Source organism: Rhodamnia argentea, chromosome 4 (assembly GCF_020921035.1).
Source record: "Rhodamnia argentea isolate NSW1041297 chromosome 4, ASM2092103v1, whole genome shotgun sequence".
In the NCBI taxonomy this organism is placed as follows: domain Eukaryota; kingdom Viridiplantae; phylum Streptophyta; class Magnoliopsida; order Myrtales; family Myrtaceae; genus Rhodamnia; species Rhodamnia argentea.
The window spans coordinates 19426349-19446685 of NC_063153.1; the positions used below are offsets into that span (position 1 = coordinate 19426349).

The 20337-nt window shown below is 41.1% G+C and overlaps 2 protein-coding genes across 2 annotated transcripts; both read left to right on the forward strand.

Moving 5' to 3' along the window:
• Positions 1 to 1549: 1549 nt before the first annotated feature.
• LOC115752591 (reticulon-like protein B21) lies at positions 1550 to 5925 on the forward strand. The gene is made up of 9 exons (XM_030690839.2): positions 1550 to 2828; positions 2916 to 2969; positions 3063 to 3165; positions 3256 to 3330; positions 3423 to 3567; positions 3639 to 3708; positions 4221 to 4286; positions 4997 to 5119; positions 5200 to 5925. The coding sequence occupies exons 1-9, from the start codon at positions 1823 to 1825 to the stop codon at positions 5364 to 5366; spliced, it is 1809 nt and encodes a 602-aa protein (XP_030546699.1). The 5' UTR covers positions 1550 to 1822; the 3' UTR covers positions 5367 to 5925.
• A 10476-nt stretch (positions 5926 to 16401) lies between these two features.
• Positions 16402 to 18299, forward strand: LOC115752630 (CBL-interacting serine/threonine-protein kinase 6). Its single transcript, XM_048278300.1, has 2 exons — positions 16402 to 16701; positions 16732 to 18299. The coding sequence occupies exon 2, from the start codon at positions 16732 to 16734 to the stop codon at positions 18043 to 18045; it is 1314 nt and encodes a 437-aa protein (XP_048134257.1). The 5' UTR covers positions 16402 to 16701; the 3' UTR covers positions 18046 to 18299.
• The last annotated feature ends 2038 nt before the right edge of the window (positions 18300 to 20337 follow it).

Genomic DNA, 20337 nt, shown 5'->3' on the forward strand with positions numbered 1-20337 from the left:
AGACAGGCTAGGCAAGTTAGATCTGGGGGGATTGTTCAGGAATTACTTGATGTGCAGTAGGATGCACATCAAGTAATGGTAGGTTTGCGGAAATTGGATGATTTGAAAAATACTTTCTTAAAAATAATCATTTATATCTTGAAATAATTAGCCAATAAAAATTACTTCACAATCGATGTCCAGTTTATTCTCATGGATGGTGATTTTTTTTTCTTAGTCCAATTTTGTAAGCGATACAAACGGTAATTTTTTAGAAAATATTTTTTAATTAATTTATTTTTCGCAAAATAAATGCACCCGATCCTTTAGTCCTTCTATTAATCAGTGTGTCAATTCTGTATATCAAATTTAGGATACCCGCTGATCATTGACTCGCATGCCACATGTCCACAATCCTTAAACAAAACACTTTGTAAATTGTTTATATAAAATTAGACCCAAAAAAAAGTTGTTTATATAAAAAGTTGTTTAATGTAGTAATTGTTCCTCGAGATTTTCATCTTTCAATTAGTTAAAAAAACAGGTTAAAAAAGTAACAAAATGATGATTTGATGGTCCCCACTTCGTCGTTGACAGAGAAAAAACAATTCCACAGTGGCATTATATGAAACTTGAGTCTTTGTGTCCAAAAAAATAAAGTGTTCTCTTTACAATGTTTAGTTTTATATTCTTTATGAACAGGGAGAATTCAAGATTTAGAATGCTACGAAGAGAAAGGTCATTTCATGAAAAACTCTAAATTATTATACTCGCGATAAATTTATCCAAAATTAATTTATTGACCATCAAATATATCAAATTAATACATTGGTGACAAATTTACCCTCCGTCAGTTTTGGTTAAATTTTACTGTCAAATTGGTTATAGCTTACGGACGTACGAGTTTGGAGTTTTTACTTTCTGTTTATCACATGTGTATCGGTTTAAGATTTTTTATGGTGTGAACCCAATTTAACGGATACAAATATATGGTAAATTTGTCACATATGTACCGGTTTGAGTTTTTTTATGGTTAAAAATATATTTTATAGTAAATTTATCACAAATGTATCAGCTTATCATTTTTTATGATTAAAAAAATATTTTTGAAATAAATTTATAAGTGTATTAATTTGAAATTTTTTTATCACGTTAATTAGAAAATATGGCAAAAGAAAAGCGCCTAAATCAAGAAAGCGAAAGGAACTTAGAAAAGTAAAAAAAGAAACAGTCATCGCTGTTGATTGATTTAGTAGGCCAAATGGGACCAAAGATGTTACCTCGCTCTGATCTGATGCATTGGAAAATTTCCACGTTGGACTGCGGGGTTGTCAATATCGCTTCCTCATTTAATATTTGTTTCTCTTCTCTCTCTCTGTTTTCTTCCTTTACAGAAAACTCTTTCTGGGGAATCTCCAGCAGAAGATCAACTGTACCATTTAGCATTAGCTTCTTGGCAGCTTCCTTCCTTACATGGCTTCTGGTCAATCGCCACCGACACGCTTGTACCCACATTTCCCTTTTGTTTTTCTTTTCTTCTTTTCTGGCTGTATCTCTCTCTCTCTCTCTCTCTCTCTCTCTCTCTCATACCATAAAAAATGGCATGTGAATGATGATGCGCTTCTGAATTCTGATTGCCTCGTTTGACGCGCTTCCCCAGATATCTTTTTGGTAGCCGAGTCGTATCAGATCACACCAAAATCCTTTTGTTGCCTTGTTCCCGCTGAAATCTGCTCATTTTCTCACCAAGACACAGAGACAGAGAGGAAGCAAAAAGGAAGCTCTTTTATCGGTTTATTGTGCAGAATCGTGAGGGTTGAGATAGGGAGTCGCACGGGTGGTGATGGATACCAGAAAGAGGAGGAGTGGAGTGAGAAATGGGGTGGTGGCAGGTTCAGTTTGGGAGAGGAGGATGAGGTTAGATGAAGTGAAAGGTGGGATCAGAGTCTTTGGTGTGTTCGAAGATGATGATAATAACACTACTGGTGATGTGCCCACCGCTCCCAGTTCAGTCACGTTGAGAAAGAGTGAAGCTGTGGGGAAGAGAAGGACATGGAAATCAGAGAGCATTGATAGCCCAATTCAGATTGCTAGGGAGCTCGATGAGTCGAGCAAGAGTCTTGATGAGCAGGTCAAGGAAATGAGCGTTTCAGGTGATGGAATCAAGAAAAAGAAGAGCCCAATTCTGGGTGTGAAGGAAAAGAGAGAGCTTGGAATTTCTCAGGAGAGAAAATCGGGGCCTGAGGCAAAGGAGGTGAGTGAATCTGTTCTTGGTGCTGAAAAGGTTGTTTCAGCTGAACTGAGGAAGAAAAATTTGGAGCCTTTCAAGGATTTATGTCAATCTCGTCATGGGGGATCCGAGGAAAACTGCAAGGAGGTTGGGGTTTGTCAAGAGAGAATCATTTCAAGCACTATGAGCGATGTGGGTCAGGTCAAGCCTGCTCCAAAGGCACTAGTCCATGATTATGACCTTCATGGCAATCATGATAATGATGATGGGGAGGAAGAATTTTTCGAGGATGAGGGATTGGAGGGTCATTGCATTGATGAGAAAGCCGAGACTGAGTTTGAAAAACACAGCTTTGACATCAAGAAAATTCACACATTAGAGCAGAAATCCAACAAAGTGGCAAGTGGAGAGAGAATAGATAATCATTTCAGTGAAAAGCACAAACCAATTCGTTTTGATGCCGGGAAACGGCCTTCTTCTACATTGAACCGCAATGGAGTGCATAGGAATACTGCTTATACTCCTCCAAGTAAGCCCACATCTCTGGGTGCAACTAAAGAGCCTCCTGCTATCCCGAAATCCTCTATAATCCATCAACATTATGCCAAGCAGAATTTGTGTAAGTTTTGCATTCACATTTTGTACTTCTACTAGTTCTTTGACACTTTTATCTGTGTCCTATCACAGTTTTTGTTCCTTGTTACAGCATCCAATGAGAAAGGACGTTCCAGTGAGACACAGGAGGGATGGCAAATTTTGGGTAATTTATGCTTTCTGGGTACTCTCTGAACTAAATTTTCTGTGGATACTGTAACTTAATTTAGGCACAAAAATTTTGTTTTTTTTTTTTCAGTGGACTTGGTTATGTGGAAATATGCATATAAGTCAGCATTGGCCTTTGCAATTGGAATACTACTGATAATATCATCCTCCTATGCTAAGCATCTCCATTACAGGTAAAAGATGTGATATCGACTTATTTTGGCTTTTGCTCTCTTTCAGATGCGAATTGAGCTTGAGACCTTGTTTCTTTTCTGCTTCTCCAGCTTCATTTCTCTGGTTTCTTATCTGAGTCTCATCATTCTTGCTGCAATTTTTCTGTACAGATCCCTCACTAGCAGGTAAAACAGTTACAATAGTAATGCTACAGATGATGTCGCTGAATTCTTTGTTCTCCTAACTTAGTGCTGGTGTCGCATCTGTTTGCTTTCAGGGGTTATGTGGATATAGCCGCTATGAGATGTGAGTGTAAAGAGGAAGAGGCAATGCAGTTGGTGAAATTGGTGCTTCCTTGCTTCAACGAATTCTTGTTTATGCTCCGAGCTGTTCTCTCTGGAGACCCATTGACTACGATGAAGGTGAGGTGATTTTGCTTATTAACCAACGGCTTCTTTTAAGTACAGAAGCTAATGAGTGGTGAAAATTGCAGTTGGCAGTCCTGCTCTTTGTTCTGGCCAAATGTGGAAGCTCCATGACTGTAGGGATGATGGTCAAACTTGGTAAGTTTGCATTAAATTTTTTAGTAAGAGGATTTCAGGATTTGATATAATGCTATCAATAATAAGAAGGATCTTCACAGGCTCTGTCTGTAGGGTATACAACTAACAATTATCTTGTTGCAGAACTTACGGTTAAATTTAGCCCATGTTATTGATCCGAACTGCCTGTGAAAAGAAATGTTTTCTTTACTGCTAGTACACAGCGGTTACCCATCTCATAATGGAAAGTTGGAACTACATTAGTAGAGATTTTCCTCAGCCATCAAGTTGGCTTTTGGCTACCTTTCAAAAGAATGGGGGAGTTAAGGAGTGTCGCACAGTGCAATATTCACCCTCAAAAGACTCAATAAGAACGTCAAAGCATTTGCTCGGCATTTGCTTGTTTAATGCTAATGTTCACAGGCTACTCTAGTTCTCTTTATCTGAGATGCAGCCAAATGGAAGAAAGAGTTTTGTAATATTCATGCAAATTATGCTATCTTACTTACACTTTGCATTGCTCATTCCTGCAGGATTTTTTGGAGCTTTCATTGTACCAAAACTCTGCTTTACATATTCCCAACATTTGACTGCACAAGGTAATCTGTAATTTGGCTGCAGCATGCTTACATGCTGTGCCCGTGCTACTTGTTAATGATACATATCCATAAAGCTCCATCAGTGCAACTCCCCAAAATAAGATCTTACTCCAAACGAGCACCAACTCGAGCACTCTTTTGGTATCTTGGCCCGCACGGAGCAAGCTAGGTGGTCACAAATGGCACCAATGCCATGCTTCCGTGACGGCCTAGCCAATTCACATGGGTTCCAGCCCAAAAGGAATTATCAAGGTGATCATTGAGAGTGGATCTTACTTGGGGTGTTGCAACGAGTTCCAAAAAGGAAGTTTAGTACTTCTCTTGGACTTTCATTAATTCTGATTTGAATTTTCTTGTACTTGCTACATCATCCTTTATTGAACTTTGATTTATGTCCTTTGGGTACCGATTGGATCTCAATCATCTGTACCTTTTTATTGAGATCTTAATTAAGCTAGGTTACTGTTAGAGAGAGCTGGACAGAACTCTCGGTATCTTTCGAACCAGCTCCTTTACAATGTTTAGTGTCATCTTCAGTGGGATGACATGAAGCTTTAGAAGCATTGTTTAGAGAACGCCAAACCTTACAGTTTTGGCCACTTTGTATCCTAGAAACAATTTTCTCGCATGACGGGAGAACTTGCAGGAGATAATATGGCATTTCTAAGTTCGGTGCTAACATCTAATCTGATCCAATGTGGATTGTGCAGGCAAATTTTGGATTCAATTGTTTCGAGATTCTTGGGGCATGTGCTCTCACAAGAAAGCCATAGCTGCTGCTGCATTTTTAATCTTTTGGAGCTTTTCTTCTATTATTGGAAGAGCTTGGGGAGGTAAACTGGTTGTTCTCTCGATCTCAATAGCCTTGCGTTTTGATCTGGAGGCGCTGATAATAGTTTATTTTCACGTGCAGCGTTCGTTGCATATATTGCCTTCAGATATCATGAGCAGACTGCCGGCAACAGCTCAGCGGGAGATTGTAGAGGAGCTGAGTTCGTCAAGAGCGGATTTGCAGAAGCGACAACGCAGAGGTACAGACCAACTGTGGTAGAACAAAGAAATCAAAAGAAGGCGTCCTAGGCCTTAGATTAGTTGCTGTGCAGTTACAAGTTTCGTGATTGCTTACTTCCCCAAACCATCTCACTCTAAACCCCTGGACTAATGGCTGATCAACACAAGGCAGACACACTTCCCGATGTTCTCGTCAGCTGTGTCGTGGTGCCAATGGATGCCTATAACTCAGGCAATTTCATGGAACGCGAGGTTGGCGTGAAGAGTAACTAGTACCCATCGGCAGATTCAGCTGACATATGATCCTGGATAGGCAACCACTGAAGCCTGGCTAATACTTCTTTAGATTGGTATCAGTGAGTTAGTTACATTGCCCTTGGGCAGGCAATCTGTTCTTTACCGAAGTCAAAACTGTCATTCAGAGATATAATTGTAACTTGATGAGGTACTTTATGCCAACATTCTTCACAGGAAAATGGAGCAGGAAAATTCATGGACCCCCAGTGCGATCGGCCCGAGGAAGACTTCGGCAACTGGGGTTGCGGGCGCCGGGCGGAATGTAGTACATTGTTGGAATGATATGATTGAAAATGTCGCCGACTGCTTATTAAGAGAACAGTTTTAGGCATTTGGTGAGTGGCTTCATCTCTTGGGAAATGCAGGGTGATTAATTTTGTCTGCCAGGTTTCAAATAGCATTGCTCCTAGTCCTGTGGTCCTCCAATTTCATGGGCTGAGACCTTCATGAGGCCCAGTGGGTTGGAGCCCAATCATTCCATTATGGGCTTCAAATTAGAATTTCCTGCTACTTTTGGATTGACTCACGGTCTTAGCCCTGGAAAATCAGTCGGTTGGAGACAACATTGTCCATAGCTTTTCAGAAAAAATTGTTCACGGTCGGGGATCTCTCTCTAGGCAAAATGGCAATAAGATATGGTAAATCGATATTTTGATCGGTGTAATTGAGCATTTGTATTGTGAATTTGAGGAGAGATGATAGAAATAATGGCAATTTTGTGGATTAACTTGATAAAAAAAGACAGTGAAATTGAAGAGGGAGAGAGGAGGATCTTTTGATAAGTAAAGGTTAATTGAAAAAAAGAAGTGTCGTAACCAAAATGGGGACAAAAATAGCGCTGCAATTAAAAAAAAAAATGGTACGAGAGTGGGCGAAAGCAATGAGATCCTCCATATGGACCCTCATGTGAGGTCGCATAATTTTTTTTTTTTTTTTGATAACCGAGGTGTCCGCGTGGCCGGTGTGCTATGACTCAAACCAGCGATGGAGCACGACTATTCCTCGGGGGGCTAGCGCAGCATCCCACCGCCACGACTCCCCGCTTAAATCACCGACGCCTACGAGTTTCGAACTCGGGACCTCTCGTGAAAGGAACTGGACTCAAACCATCGCGGCCACCGATGGGTGGGTGAGGCCGCATAATTTTGTGTCCTTCTCTTCCCAAAACTTACGGATTGCAAGTTCTAGCAATCTCTTTTTGAGGCGGAGCCTCGTGCATCCGTGGCGTCGTGTCTCCTTAAGGCCGTTCAAAATTGCTATACCTTAACAGGATCGATGTTCGGAGATCGAAATCAGTTCTGTGGTCCCGAATCGATTTGGATCGTCCCACGCAACGAGTTCTCACCGGCTATAACGATCGACCAATAACTGCCGCGCGAAAAAAAGCAACTTCTAAGGGCCACTCGCTACCGACGTCGCGATCGCATGCAGCTCCGTGTCGAGCCCGAGCACGTTTCGGAGCCGACAAGAAGGCGCGTTCGAAAACCACCGTTTGAACGCGGTGTTCGATCTCGATCTCTCGTGAGGGCCTTTGTGCTGGTAAGTAGACGTTGTTATCAATCAGGAGGGCGTGTGAGACGTGAGCGAGCGAGAGTCTCGAAATGAATGGATAAGAAGATCGATAGCTCATCTTCTTTCCTTTTCAGAATTTCCTTGGCCAGAAATCGACAGCTTATCTTACACAATAACCCATAAAGAAAATGAAACTGCTTCCTCTTGAAGCTTCCTCCGACCAAACCCTCGTCTTCAAACCTTTGTTTTTGCAATGACCTGATCACTTCTCAACCTCAGGATTGTCGAGAGGATAAGTCAACAGGGTCGGTTTCAGAAGGAGCCTCCGTGTCCTCCTGGGTGAAAGAGGAAGAGAGGAGGTGACAGGGCATTTGATCTTTAATGCCCATTGACCCACGACGCTAACGTTCATCAAACCAATTTAGTCCTAAAACTTTTTGCATTTCTGCTAATTCAGTTCACTCAATCAATATTGATCAGAAATCGCTGACATGAACGCCGACCGTTTTGCGTGGCACAACCGGTGCTGGCGTGCACTAGATGTTACAATTTCTTAACATGTTCCTTTTCTTTTCTTTGTTTTTAATTCTACAACTCCAGCCGGCGAGGGCCGCGTGATCCTCGCTTGGTCTGAGTGAGGGCATTGTAGCCTAGATCCAGGTGAAGGCTGACACCCTCTCTTGTGTCCAGCGAGGGCACGAAGGACCTTGCCGGCCCCACAGTTGAAAAATAAAAAAGGAAGGAAGGAAAGGACATAAAAAAAATAAAATAGAATATAAAAAATTTGAAAAATATTCGCGTTAGTGCCGACCACTCCACGTAAGACAGCCATCGTTTATGTTAGCGATTTTCAGTCAAAATTAATCGAATGGACTGAATTCGGACTGAATTGGCATAAATACAAAACGTTTTTAGAACTGTTTTTGGTACTTTTCCCCTATACTGTGAGAAATTGCTAACAAGAATGACTTACAAAAGTGATGAGACAAGGCGTAAGTGAATACATAAGTAGGGCAGATTATGTTAAAGACCGAATAAAAGCGGGCCAAATAAATTGCAGACACAAACATTTATAATTTTAAACTGGGGCTAAAAGAGTTCGCCAAGACTTTCTGAGGAGAGCAGTGCGATATGAATTGGGCCAGTAAGGATACGTTTTGCAACAATTTTATTCTCGAGAATAATTTCTAAACAGTAATGATTTTTTTCTAATTTTATTATCGAGAATAGAGAAGTAGATTTTTATTTACTTCTCGTTTCTATTCCAAATTTATTCCCCGATCACCGATCTGTTCTAAAAAAACAAAAGAACATGAATCAGAGAAACATGCACGATACCAAACAGGTCCTGAAGATGTCATTGCATCGAACGGAACAATCTGTGTATCTGCTAATGTATATTCACATGCGACCTTACGATTAACAAAAAAAAATGTATACGTTATGTGCAAATTAATTGGGAAGACATGCAGACAAAACATTGCCGAAACTGTCTGGCTTTTTGGGGGCTCTCAAATCTAAATCATCAATGACCAACTTGACAACCCAAAACCGAAAAAAGTTTCTCTTATTTAAAAACTTTTTTTTTTCCATTTTGGATACGAAAAATAACATAAAATGTGGGATCGTGAGGAGAAATGGAAGAATTTGTATACGGCTGGCTATATCAATCCACGTTTTTATATTGATATCTGTGGGCGGTTTCATACTATATATTATAAAGATGTCGCAAATGGACATGAATACGTTCAGACAAATTCCTGGGGATTATTCGAGGTGTTGCTTGTTGCATCAGTCTTCACTCGACGGTCGACAAGTCAGAACTATACCTTTAAATTGATGAGTATGTAGGTCTGGCATTTATTGGCCTCAGCAGCCATCAAAAGGCCAAGTAGTATGGGGAAAAACCATCAAAAAACAAGTCGTAAATTATTATATTTGTACTAATTCAGTTATAAATCTTTTAATTGGATCGATTTAATCCTAAACATTTTCACATTAGTACCAATTCAGTCTATCCAATCAATTTTGGCTGGAAATCATCGCCGCGACGCCGACCGCCCCGCATGAGACAGCCGACATGTCCTACATGAGGCGATCGACGTCGGCGTGAACATTGTTTTTAATAAATTTTAACGTTTTTTATTATTTTCTTTTTTCCCTTTGCTTTTTTTTTTGGTGGCTGGCGAGGGTTGGCCTCACCGAGATCCGGGAGGGGGCCTCGTCGACGCTCATCCTCGCCCAGGCCATGGCCGATGACGAGGCCATCGATAAAAAGAAAAGGGAAAGGAAATAACAAAAAATAAAATTGAAACTATTAAATTATAAAAAAGTGTCCACGGTCCAAGTCGGTGAAATCCGCCCTAAATTAGCCGGATGAACCGAATTGGTATCAATGTGAAAATATTTAGGACGAAATTGATCTAATTAAAAGATTTAGTACTAAATTGATATCAATGCAATATGTTTAGGATTTTTTTTTTGGTACTTTTTCCCGAAGCTTGCTGATCATCCCTTAACAAAGAGATTCTCATCCCTAAATTTTGCATGATTTAAAAATTTACATAGTTTTTCTTTTGGCTTTTCCACCTTTGCATGAAATTAAAGTCAATTACCTAGTATGTTTTTTTTTTTTTTGTTCATCACAATACATCAAAACTAAATCTTCCAGTTTTACCTTTAACAGTATCAACATGTTGTCATTATTTTAAGTGCGGCATCTCTGGCAGTGGAACATCTAATCTAACTACTGTAGTTGGTTCGTGTCGACCGCACCCAAAATATCAGACATGGACTTGGGTCCCTCGTGTCATAGTAATCCCAGATTATCCACTTTTTTAGAAAATAATTCATTCCCATTTTTCCTAACTCTGTTGATCTTAAACGTTTCTAACCCTAATCAAGCTCCTTCCATCTCTTCCTTATCGCCTACGTTTTTTTCCCAAACTGTACAAAGCTTCTTCCAAAGCACATGGCTTTTTTGGATGTGAACGATGATATCTATATATATGGACCTAATCGACTCCATCGCTACCTCTACCGTCACGGCGACGCAGCCTCGGCCTCTCTCTCTCTCTCGGCTCCCTCCACCACCACTGCAAAATGTTCGCACAAATACAGAGGTCGATGTCGAGAACCTCAACGGCGATGAACGGGCACCCCGGTGCCTCCCCGAACATCACGATCGGAGAGACAAGAACCTGTCGCTCTGCCGTGTTTGTCGCCATGAATGGTTTCGGTTTGGAACCTGTGGACGCCCTCAGCTCTCATGCGAGGACGCAGAAGAGACGCGAATTACTATTACGAATATCTTTTCAAACGGGACAGGTCGACCAAAAGATTTTCAATTGGTGAATTATTTCGTGGTGGCGGCAATAGAATCTTGTCTCTTTGCACCCATTTGATTCCCTCCTCTGCAACCTATATTGGTATATCGGTTCCATATATCTGTATGGCCATAATGTGAAATTATTGAAAAAAAAGACAGAGAATACATTAAATATTAAATCACGCTTTCGTATAACATGTTAAGTGTTTAACATAGCTGGCAATAGTTCCGGAAAAATCTCAGTCTAGACACTTTATATATTACATAAAACTATGGTCATCTCTTCCCCTTTTGCTATTGAAAAACTAGAGCAAAAGATTAGTACCCCACCTAGACAATTCCCTCTTGTTCCTATTTCGTCCCATTCGTTTTGTAAGTTGTTTTGCTTAGTAAGCCCCTCTTCGAGCCTCTTTTGAATTCCGCTCGCCCCGGTCCTTAGTAGCGTTGACAAAGACAACCTTTGGATGTTGTTGTGACGCTTTGGTTAGCCTCGATTGACAAAGACAACGACACAAACAAGGAGCTGACAAAGGGGAATCCCTCGTTACTACTCAAATGAGAAGTAATAGATAGGGAAGGGTCATTTTTTCTTACCCTCGTTCAGATAAGATAGCTTTACTAGTCTTCTCTTTGATGAATCCCTTTCCACCTTCTCTTTGGTGAATCCTCTTCCAACCGTAGTCTAGAGCCGGTTGATTTCGCAACTTTAGGAGCACTTGTGCCAACTAAATCTTAGCGTTTAAGAACTTAGTCCGTTGTTCGTGTTGAAGATTAGAGAGTGGTGTTGTCTTCTTTGCCAGGTTGATCGATTCCTTCTTATAACTATTTTTATAAAAAAAAGAAGAAGCAAATTTACTTGATTTGGTTCTGGAAGTAGTATTATATCCACGACATGATTTTTAAATAGTGACGATGTAAGCTATAATTTTCCGATTTCCATACCGTGTTCACCATTAACTCATTGAACTAGTAGAATGCGCAATGTGTTCTGACCCAGTCTAGTGTGTGTGGTCCTTTTGGAACGTTGTCCCTTGTATCTTCTTGTACCATATAATGTTTTGATAATGGTGCACCTTCCATTATTCAGTCCGATGTGAATTATGAGCATCCTAAATTGAGGACTGATCAGTGAAACTTAAAATAGTCCATCTTGAAGCCAGAGCGACAATTATTCTCTGGCTCAAAGAATCTAGGGTTTCTGGTGCATGATAATTGATAACATCGATTTTGAACGTCCTCATCCTGCAATTCTTCAGCATGCTGTTATTCCATTGGGCTTTTCGAGAAATTTGGATAACATTGCATGCATGCATGCAACGAGAAAACCCTTATCTCAAAAGCAATGACAAACAGGCATATCCTCTCAATACCCAAAAACAAGAAGAAGAAGAGAAAACGAAAAAGAGCAGAGAAGTTATCTTTCATGTGCAGCCTCGTCACATGGTCGTGGCTGAGAATTATTCACCACATGCGAACAAATACATCAGTGTCACGCACTGTCTTGGCGGGTCTTCTCATGTTCGTATTACTGACACGAACGACTAGGACCACTTAACCTGCCTTACACTGCAAAATTGATAGAACAGAACCACCACGTGAATCTCTTGTCCTGCGGACTGCTGGAGTTCTCGCTTCCGCAGCATAGATTGATAGCTCCTGCTGGTGTGTGCCCTCAAATTCTCAATCCACTGACCTAACATGAGCTAACAATTTGGTATGGACAATGCATCTTTCCCACAAATGGAAAAAAGAAGGAAAATCCAGGAAATAAACGAGATTCTAAGATGGGAAAAATACAGAAATTCAATTAAGATATGGCCAATCAGATTATTGGTCGCGACATATTTTTCAGAACATGTGTCGAAGATACCCTTTATCCGTTCGTTTGATATGTTATCGATGACGGAAACACATGGCCAGGAAGCTATTGCAAACCTTGACCTGTCAATATGATCGGTAGGTGTAAGCCAAAAGGGAAAATAGATCGAAATAAAGAGGGTCAAGTCATATATTGACGTCGACCACATAAGGAGTCGAATTCAACCAGAGCGAGATTAGTTATGGTGTAATATGTTAGAATTAGGCACACAAGCACAACGAAATAGAGAGTAAAGGCTAGAAAGAGAAATTGATATATAGGGTTTATTCTAATTCACCTAAAATTAGGGTTATATCCACCAGATGATTATACTATAAGTAGCACCTTCCATTTCTCTGTTACAACTTACAAAACAAGAGAAATAGATTATGTATAATAATAGCCATTTACAAGTCAAAACCCAAAATACCAGTAAAAGATGGGCTCGGACTATAAAATTCCTCTGACGTTTCGGGGACGCTGTCCCATTGCAGCCCCTACCTACTCACGGGGGAGCGAGACCCTCGTAACTTCTTGGGGAATATGAATTACATCCCAACACAAAATCGGCTTAAATTGGAACAAATGGTTAGTGCAAGATGCACAATGGATGTGAAAGTTGCTAAAATGCTATATAAGAGCGAGTTCAATGAGGTCCCATCTTGAGGTATTTACACATCTCCCGAGCCAGTGGAGAGAAAAGAGACCGCCATATTCTACTAAATAGCTATCTGTGTTATCTGTATATAAGTCTGGAAAAAAAAACAAATAGATCATGGAAATGTGGAGCAGCTAGAGAGGCCATTACACTGTGAATTGCAATAGCCTTTTGCGGAAGATCCCAAGAACATAGACAGAAAGAAAACAGAGAAACTAAACATGCCCCGACCATGCCAAAAACTCTGCCAATTTTTGCTCTGAAGAAGAAGATTTTCCTCTTGAAGCAATGAACGTTTCCGCTCAAGTTTCAGCTTTAGAGCAAAGCTGGTGATTCGCTATGAATTGAATATCAGTGTAGTGTTCGTTTTGTTGTCTTAAATTCCATCCTTCTAATTTCCAATTGATTCCTGGCGGTTGCGCTTTACATTTCAAGAAATCTACGTTCCTTGTCATTTAAGACGAATTGGCAATTTACGCCTCGCATTTCGCTCTTGAGGAAAGCCTTCTTCACACGCTCATACCCAACCCATCTCGTCATTTTATGTACTTAAGAATAGACCGTTCGGTTGCTATATCTGATCTATCTGAATGATATTGCTAGGCTTTAGTGGCATGTCTTGATGAACAATGAGTTAAAAAAGGCGACTCAACTAATGCTTACCAAAAAAATTTAAGCCTAACCTTATTGAGCCATCCGATAGGCAAAGTCGATCGATACAATCTTATAAGTACAAGAAAAAAGACGTGCAATCACCGAGCAATAATGTCGGCAATGGGAGAAAATTAGTGATATCACCAACCAATTTAGCATCATAGAATAACGAAATATAAAAACTTGAAGGGAAATGCTTTTTTGATAATACCGTTAGAGACGATACAATCTCAATCATAGATTCACACACCATCATTCCGTATTTCGCTTAAAACAATCATTGATTGAGAGATCGTGCGATAAAAAATAACTAACAGTAATTTCAAACTGTCAGGTTAACATCTTTCATGCTTGAATCATGCATTGGATTATACTTCGGATGCTCGGCCCTAAAGAATCCTCATTTTGCGTTGGGAAATTCGCCCTTAATCGTTTCCTTTTTCAATAGAGCCTAATCACGTCTGCCCTCATTGTCCCTTCCTTTTTTTTTGGGTCGAACCCCTAATTGTCCTTTTGAAATCGCCAAACAAGAAAAGTGTAATCGATTAACGAAAGAGATCGGTAGGATCCAAGATGACAATCCATGGAAGCGTGCATCACGAACCACCTGTGCAACAAACCAACCCGGCACCCATCTGCTCCAATCGAATCATCCTCCATCTTTCCCAATTTAAAACTTCATTATTTCCATCATTAATTTATTCAATAATTGATGCGGTGGATTTTCGATTGCAACCGTCGGTTCCGATGACATCGTTTGTGTCGCCCGCAAAAACGTAATAAAAAATGAAAAATAATTCAATCATTCACGAAAATATTTAAACATAAATTATTATTCGATTGTCGAGACATAACAGCGTTAGCTTATTGGATGATTTGGATAGTGGAAAAAGGGCATACGTTTCTCCTGATTAGGATTAAGTAAATGCCAAACGTGCCATACACGTGGCTCGAAGAAATCAAATTAAGGCACGACTCTTAGAATAAGACGTCGGTCGGGTGGTAAATTCGTAAATAGGTTCCGGGGCCGCCATTGTTGAACTTATTAGGCAAAGTAAGAAGTTCGGAAGCTGGTTTGGACTCAGGTCAACTTGTTTTGCTGACCACACGATTTCCACATATAGTCACCTCACCTTTTGATGGCAGTTCCTAGCAATTTCGCATCAGCCATTCGAGACATCAAGCGAAGCGATTAGAATTTGGGGTTTATGAACGGGATTAGTGGGTGATTAGAAGCAACAATAATCAATTTAAGAAAAACATAAAACAACCCTTTCTTTTTCATAAAAAAAGTAATTTGGAAGTAAATGTTAGGATTCAACGCTCAATCACAACGAAGGAAAAAACATAAAGCGAGAAAGAGAAAATCGACACAAGATTTATCCCGATTCACCCTTAAAATAATGTTACGTCAAGTAGATGATTGCACTATAATTAGCACATCGCACCTCTCGTCACATCACTCAATTAGAAGCGAAAATAGAAAATATATAGTCGTAGCTATTCATGGGCCCAAGCCCAAACTACTAATGAAAAAATTAGACTCAAACTATAAATAACAATAGCTATTCATGGACACAAGAGATCCTCATGCTTTCTTGTCATTAAATATAAACCATACCCCAACGGTAAACCCTTAAGTGAGACTTGAGAATTTTATATGGTGTGTCAAAAGCGAATTGAAGATGATGTTCATACAAAATTATGCCGATGTCGTTGAACTTTGGAAATTTTCGTGAATGAGTTTCAGCGCAACTGGGATATTCAAATCTAGATGTATCAAACAGTCATAACTCTGCGATGCTGGACTTGTGAAAGAGCTCGAGTTCAAATTCAAGATCCAAGGAACAAAATCATACGTGTCGGCCTTTTTGCACAATTTTTACTCTTAGACACTTCATCATGTATAGGTATGCTTGATTTCAGTGATTCGATTATAATCATAACTCATAACCTGCCGATTCACTCCGATCGCTCATGATGCATGAGCAAATGATGAAGGGATATTCACATAGAAGGTTCCCGAACTTTACTCTAATGTTCAATTTGGTCCATAAATTTTTCATTCGTTCAATGGGATCCTCGAACTTTAACTCAATGTGCAATACGGTCATTCAATTTTTAATTTATTTAATGTGGTCATTGAAATTTTGATACATGCTTAATTTAATCTCTGAACTATATAAAGATGTTCAATATTATGTTTTTATAATTCATGTTTATGGCGGTCCACATGACTAAATTAATATATACCAATAGACTAGGGAGCCGTCGTGACTTGAGACCTGCAAAATTAAGTATCACCGATATCATATTAAAAAATTTAAAAATTTAGGATCACATTACACATTTAACTAAATTTCAGGAACACGTTATTTGTGCACTTCTTTCAATAATGAAAAACTGCGATTCAGTTCAAGTTCTCGGCCACGGTGATTGAACCGGATGGCCCGACCCGAACCGAACGCTATCGACTTACGTGGAAGTTCTCGCCGGAGATGGGCCCCCCCACAGAATTACTGAGAACCTCCATCGTGTAGGAAGGACAAACCCGTAAATAAATTCATCCCCAGATCTCATTGGCGATTACCACGCGCCACACGCCAGAACTAATCTCGACCTTACACCTGTAACTGGGCACCACCCATGGCTCGACACGAGAATGGTTAATCATCTGACCCTGACGATCGCGACACGTGCTCGGTCGGGGCCCACAGGCTCCCCATCCTCAGCCGTCCGATCCTCTCCTTCGAGGCAACCTCGAGCATTCGCAGAACTGCTATATAAGACCGGCCGCCCCCAGCGGGTAATGGATTCAATCGTTGCCTCCAATTCGAACGATTCCTCCCGAATCGTAACCCTGATATTGTTCGAATTGGGAATGCGGAGAGATGAGAGGCTTTTTGCTGAGAAATCCTGAATTCGGCAGCCGCGCCGCCGCCGCCGCCGCTTCCGCCTCCGTCACCACCACCATCGGCGGCCGGAATAGTCACCGGAAACACGTCGAGGACGGGTGAACTCGCCCGGTTCTCGTTTCCCCTCAAATTTCTTTCAATTTCAATCTCGGTGTCAAGTTAAAAAAAAAATCACATCATTCGCTGCGAAAGGTTCGATTCTCGCCATGAAAATGGCGGACCCCAAGGGCAGAGACGCCAGTTCCTCGGTCCTCCATGGGAAGTACGAGATGGGCCGGCTGCTGGGGCACGGGACTTTCGCGAAGGTGTACCACGCTCGCAACATCCAGACGGGAAAGAGCGTGGCGATGAAGGTGGTTGGCAAGGAGAAGGTGATGAAGGTCGGCATGATGGAGCAAATCAAGCGCGAGATCGCCGTCATGAAGATGGTGAAGCACCCGCACATTGTCGAGCTGCACGAGGTCATGGCGAGCAAGTCAAAGATCTACTTCGCGATGGAGTTCGTCCGGGGCGGCGAGCTGTTCAACAGGATCTCCAAGGGCCGCCTCCGGGAGGACGCCGCGCGGATGTACTTCCAGCAGCTGATCTCGGCGATCGACTTCTGCCACAGCCGCGGTGTCTACCACCGCGACTTGAAGCCGGAGAATTTGCTGCTGGACGAAGATGGCAACTTGAAAGTCACAGACTTTGGGCTCAGCGCGTTCACGGAGCACTTGAGGCAAGACGGTTTGTTGCACACGACGTGCGGGACCCCGGCTTATGTGGCGCCGGAGGTGATTGGGAAGAAAGGATACGACGGCGCGAAGGCCGACCTTTGGTCTTGCGGGGTTATCCTGTATGTCCTCCTTGCAGGTTACTTGCCCTTTCAGGATGATAACATCATGGCCATGTATAAAAAGATTTACAGGGGAGATTTCAAGTGCCCGCCATGGTTTTCCTCCGATGCCCGGAGGCTTGTTACCAAGCTCCTTGACCCGAACCCGAGCACGCGAATCACCATTGCCAAGGTCATGGAGTCGTCTTGGTTTAAGAAGTCCGTGCCAAAGACGATCAGAACGAAGCAGGAGTTGGAATTCGAGGCCTTTGATGGGGCGGATGCGGCCGAGAAGCCAAAGAAGCAGTCGGAGACCCTGAATGCGTTCCACATAATCTCGCTATCCGAGGGCTTCGATTTGTCGCCGCTGTTCGAGGAGAAGAAGAGGGAGGAGAAGGAGGAGATGAGGTTCGCGACGACGAGGCCCGCGAGCAGCGTGATTTCGAGACTGGAGGAGGTGGCCAAGGCGGGGAAGTTCAGCATCAAGAAGAGCGAGTCGAAGGTGAAACTGCAAGGGCAGGAGACGGGGAGGAAAGGGAAGCTGGGTATCGCGGCAGAGATCTTCGCGGTGACGCCGTCCTTGTTGGTGGTGGAGGTGAAGAAGGACAACGGGGATACTTTGGAGTACAATCAGTTCTGCAGCAAGGAGCTTAGGCCCGCACTCAAAGACATATTCTGGACATCTCCTGCTGAGAACTCACCCCCTGCATGAGTAGCTGAACCTTTTGTGTTGTCTGAATCAATTGTTTTGTTAATGTTTCTACTGAGAGAGCTCTCAAGATTCATGGAATTTAAAGCAGATTCCTTGTCTACGACTCTCTGTTATGTGATCTGTTGGTGTGATTCTGTGAATTGACTGCATTTTGGTTCTGAGATGGAAATTGTCTCACATGTATCCTTTCTCTGTGTTGGGTTTATGAAGTGAGTTGTCTGTGGCTTTGATAGAAATTTCGGAGCTTTCCTTGCTTTTCTGGTTCAGTCTTTCTGTCATCATTCTCTAGTGGATCGCAATCTACTCCAGAAGCAAAAAAGGGTTTTGCTTTTTCTTAATGACTCAGCAAGTAAAGGTCATATCTTGCGTTTTGCATTATTATGCATTTCGATCATTCCCAGCAAACATACATGAGATTTTCAAAACTTTGATGACAATGAAGTTCTGGCCCGCTTCAATTATGGCGGTCCCAATTATTGTCCTTCACACGCAATGGGAAAGGTCTTGTCTGCCACACAATTATCCTTCGGCCCACATCCAATTGAACGACAGATTCTTTCGCGTGCTTGCCTTAAAACTGCTCTTGCTTTCGTGATTGGACTTTTGTTTCGAGCCCCTGAAGAATTTCTGCCGTTTGCTTTGTTTCGTTCCAAAGAGAAACAATCTGACAAGAGAGGACGAACACGACAAAATCATACAAAATTAGCAGGTGCATGCGTTTGATGTGAGCTGTTTCTCTCCTGTTCTTGTTTGTTTTTTGCATTTTTGCTAACCAAAGCCATTTGGTATTTTTCATGTTTTGTCATTCTCCGTTCATGTTCAAGTTTCTATCGTTGATAAAATTAGTTCATTTTGTTTTAATGAAGAAGACAGAAGTTCGATAGAACAATGTGATAATGTTATTTAGGTACACCAAAACAAAGAAAGTGTGCTATATATCCTGGACATGTTCAATTGTTTTTGACAAGTTGTCTGGCTAGTACGAAAGAAGCTTTCCCTCCTTTTTTGCCAGACTTCTAATCTTAAAAACGCTGGTTGTAAGAACTAGGGATTGCCCTTTTCCAATCCTTACTGCTCAACCTAAAAGCGGACAGCTAATGCATTCCACTTAGTGAAAATGATTTTATGGTCAGTCCGCAACTTCAAGGACGCCATGTGTGGAACTCTCGAGAGCTCCTTAGGATGCATCTCCATTGTGTTTAACCATATATCTATACATATTCTTAGCAAGGAGAGAGTTTTTGCGCAAACTTAGTAATTTTTTACTAAGGGTTATTTTGTTTGGTGACGAAAAGATCGAGAAGGAGGGATCATCGTAGTAATCTATCTAAATCGTGATCATAAGAGTCTTTACTCGTCACAAAATACCTGGTTTAAATCATAATAGATTAACACGCGCCGACCGCAACTTGAGCATAAATAAGTGCGTTATTGATGAAGACCTCTCCTTGACGGCACCTTATTCGAAAACTACTACCACGAACGTTTTCGACCTCACAATCAAGAAGACATTGAAAGCCTCGACGAAGTAAGCTCCCACTACACGACCCATTGGTCATCTCTTTTTCTAGAATTGAAGCATGAATGATGGGATGAAAATCTCAATTTTGTTTTCTCATGTCAAACAAACAAAGTAAAAATCACAAGCTAAAATCTAGCATGCATCTTTCATGACAGGTAAAACGACATGAACGGTCCATGAATTTTGTTTCAATGTGTGATGTTGTCTCTGAACTTTTAATTCGTACAATGCGGCTTCTAAATTATTGGTTGATGTTCAAAGTAGTCTTTTCATTCACTCAAATGACAAATTAGACATTATTTGACTACGTTAATTATTGTATGTTAAATTAGAGTATTGACAATAATGAGTCATTACATTTCATCTTTTTATCCATTTACTTTAGAAAATGAAAAAGAAAATTTAGGGCATTAACATGTCTATTGTTATTACTACGTGGATTATACATCTCGATTTGGAATGAACATCTCATTTCGACAATTCACATGCAACTTTTTTTTTTGTCCATTGTTTAAACTTACCGGATTGGAAATCATATTAGCATATTCCGCTAACTTAAATTTACGGAAGAACGGCATTGAGCATTTCATGTAGTTTTAAGAACTAGATTGAACATATATACTAATAGTTCATTGACGATATTAAACAAACTTAGAGTCTAAGAACGACATTGCACGTTGGACCAAAATTCATGATCATTTATGGCGATTTATCTCCATAGAATGTCATTATAACATGCTATGAGAGAAGGAGGTGCGAGCAGTGAGTAA

Coding starts and splice junctions, on each gene's coding strand:
- LOC115752591 (XM_030690839.2), top strand. CDS start 1,823: ATGGATACCAGAAAGAGGAGGAGTGGAGTGAGAAATGGGGTGGTGGCA. Junction 3,166..3,255: donor GCTAAGCATCTCCATTACAG/GTAAAAGATGTG, acceptor CTGCTTCTCCAG/CTTCATTTCTCTGGTTTCTT. Junction 5,120..5,199: donor TATTGGAAGAGCTTGGGGAG/GTAAACTGGTTG, acceptor TTTCACGTGCAG/CGTTCGTTGCATATATTGCC.
- LOC115752630 (XM_048278300.1), top strand. CDS start 16,732: ATGGCGGACCCCAAGGGCAGAGACGCCAGTTCCTCGGTCCTCCATGGG.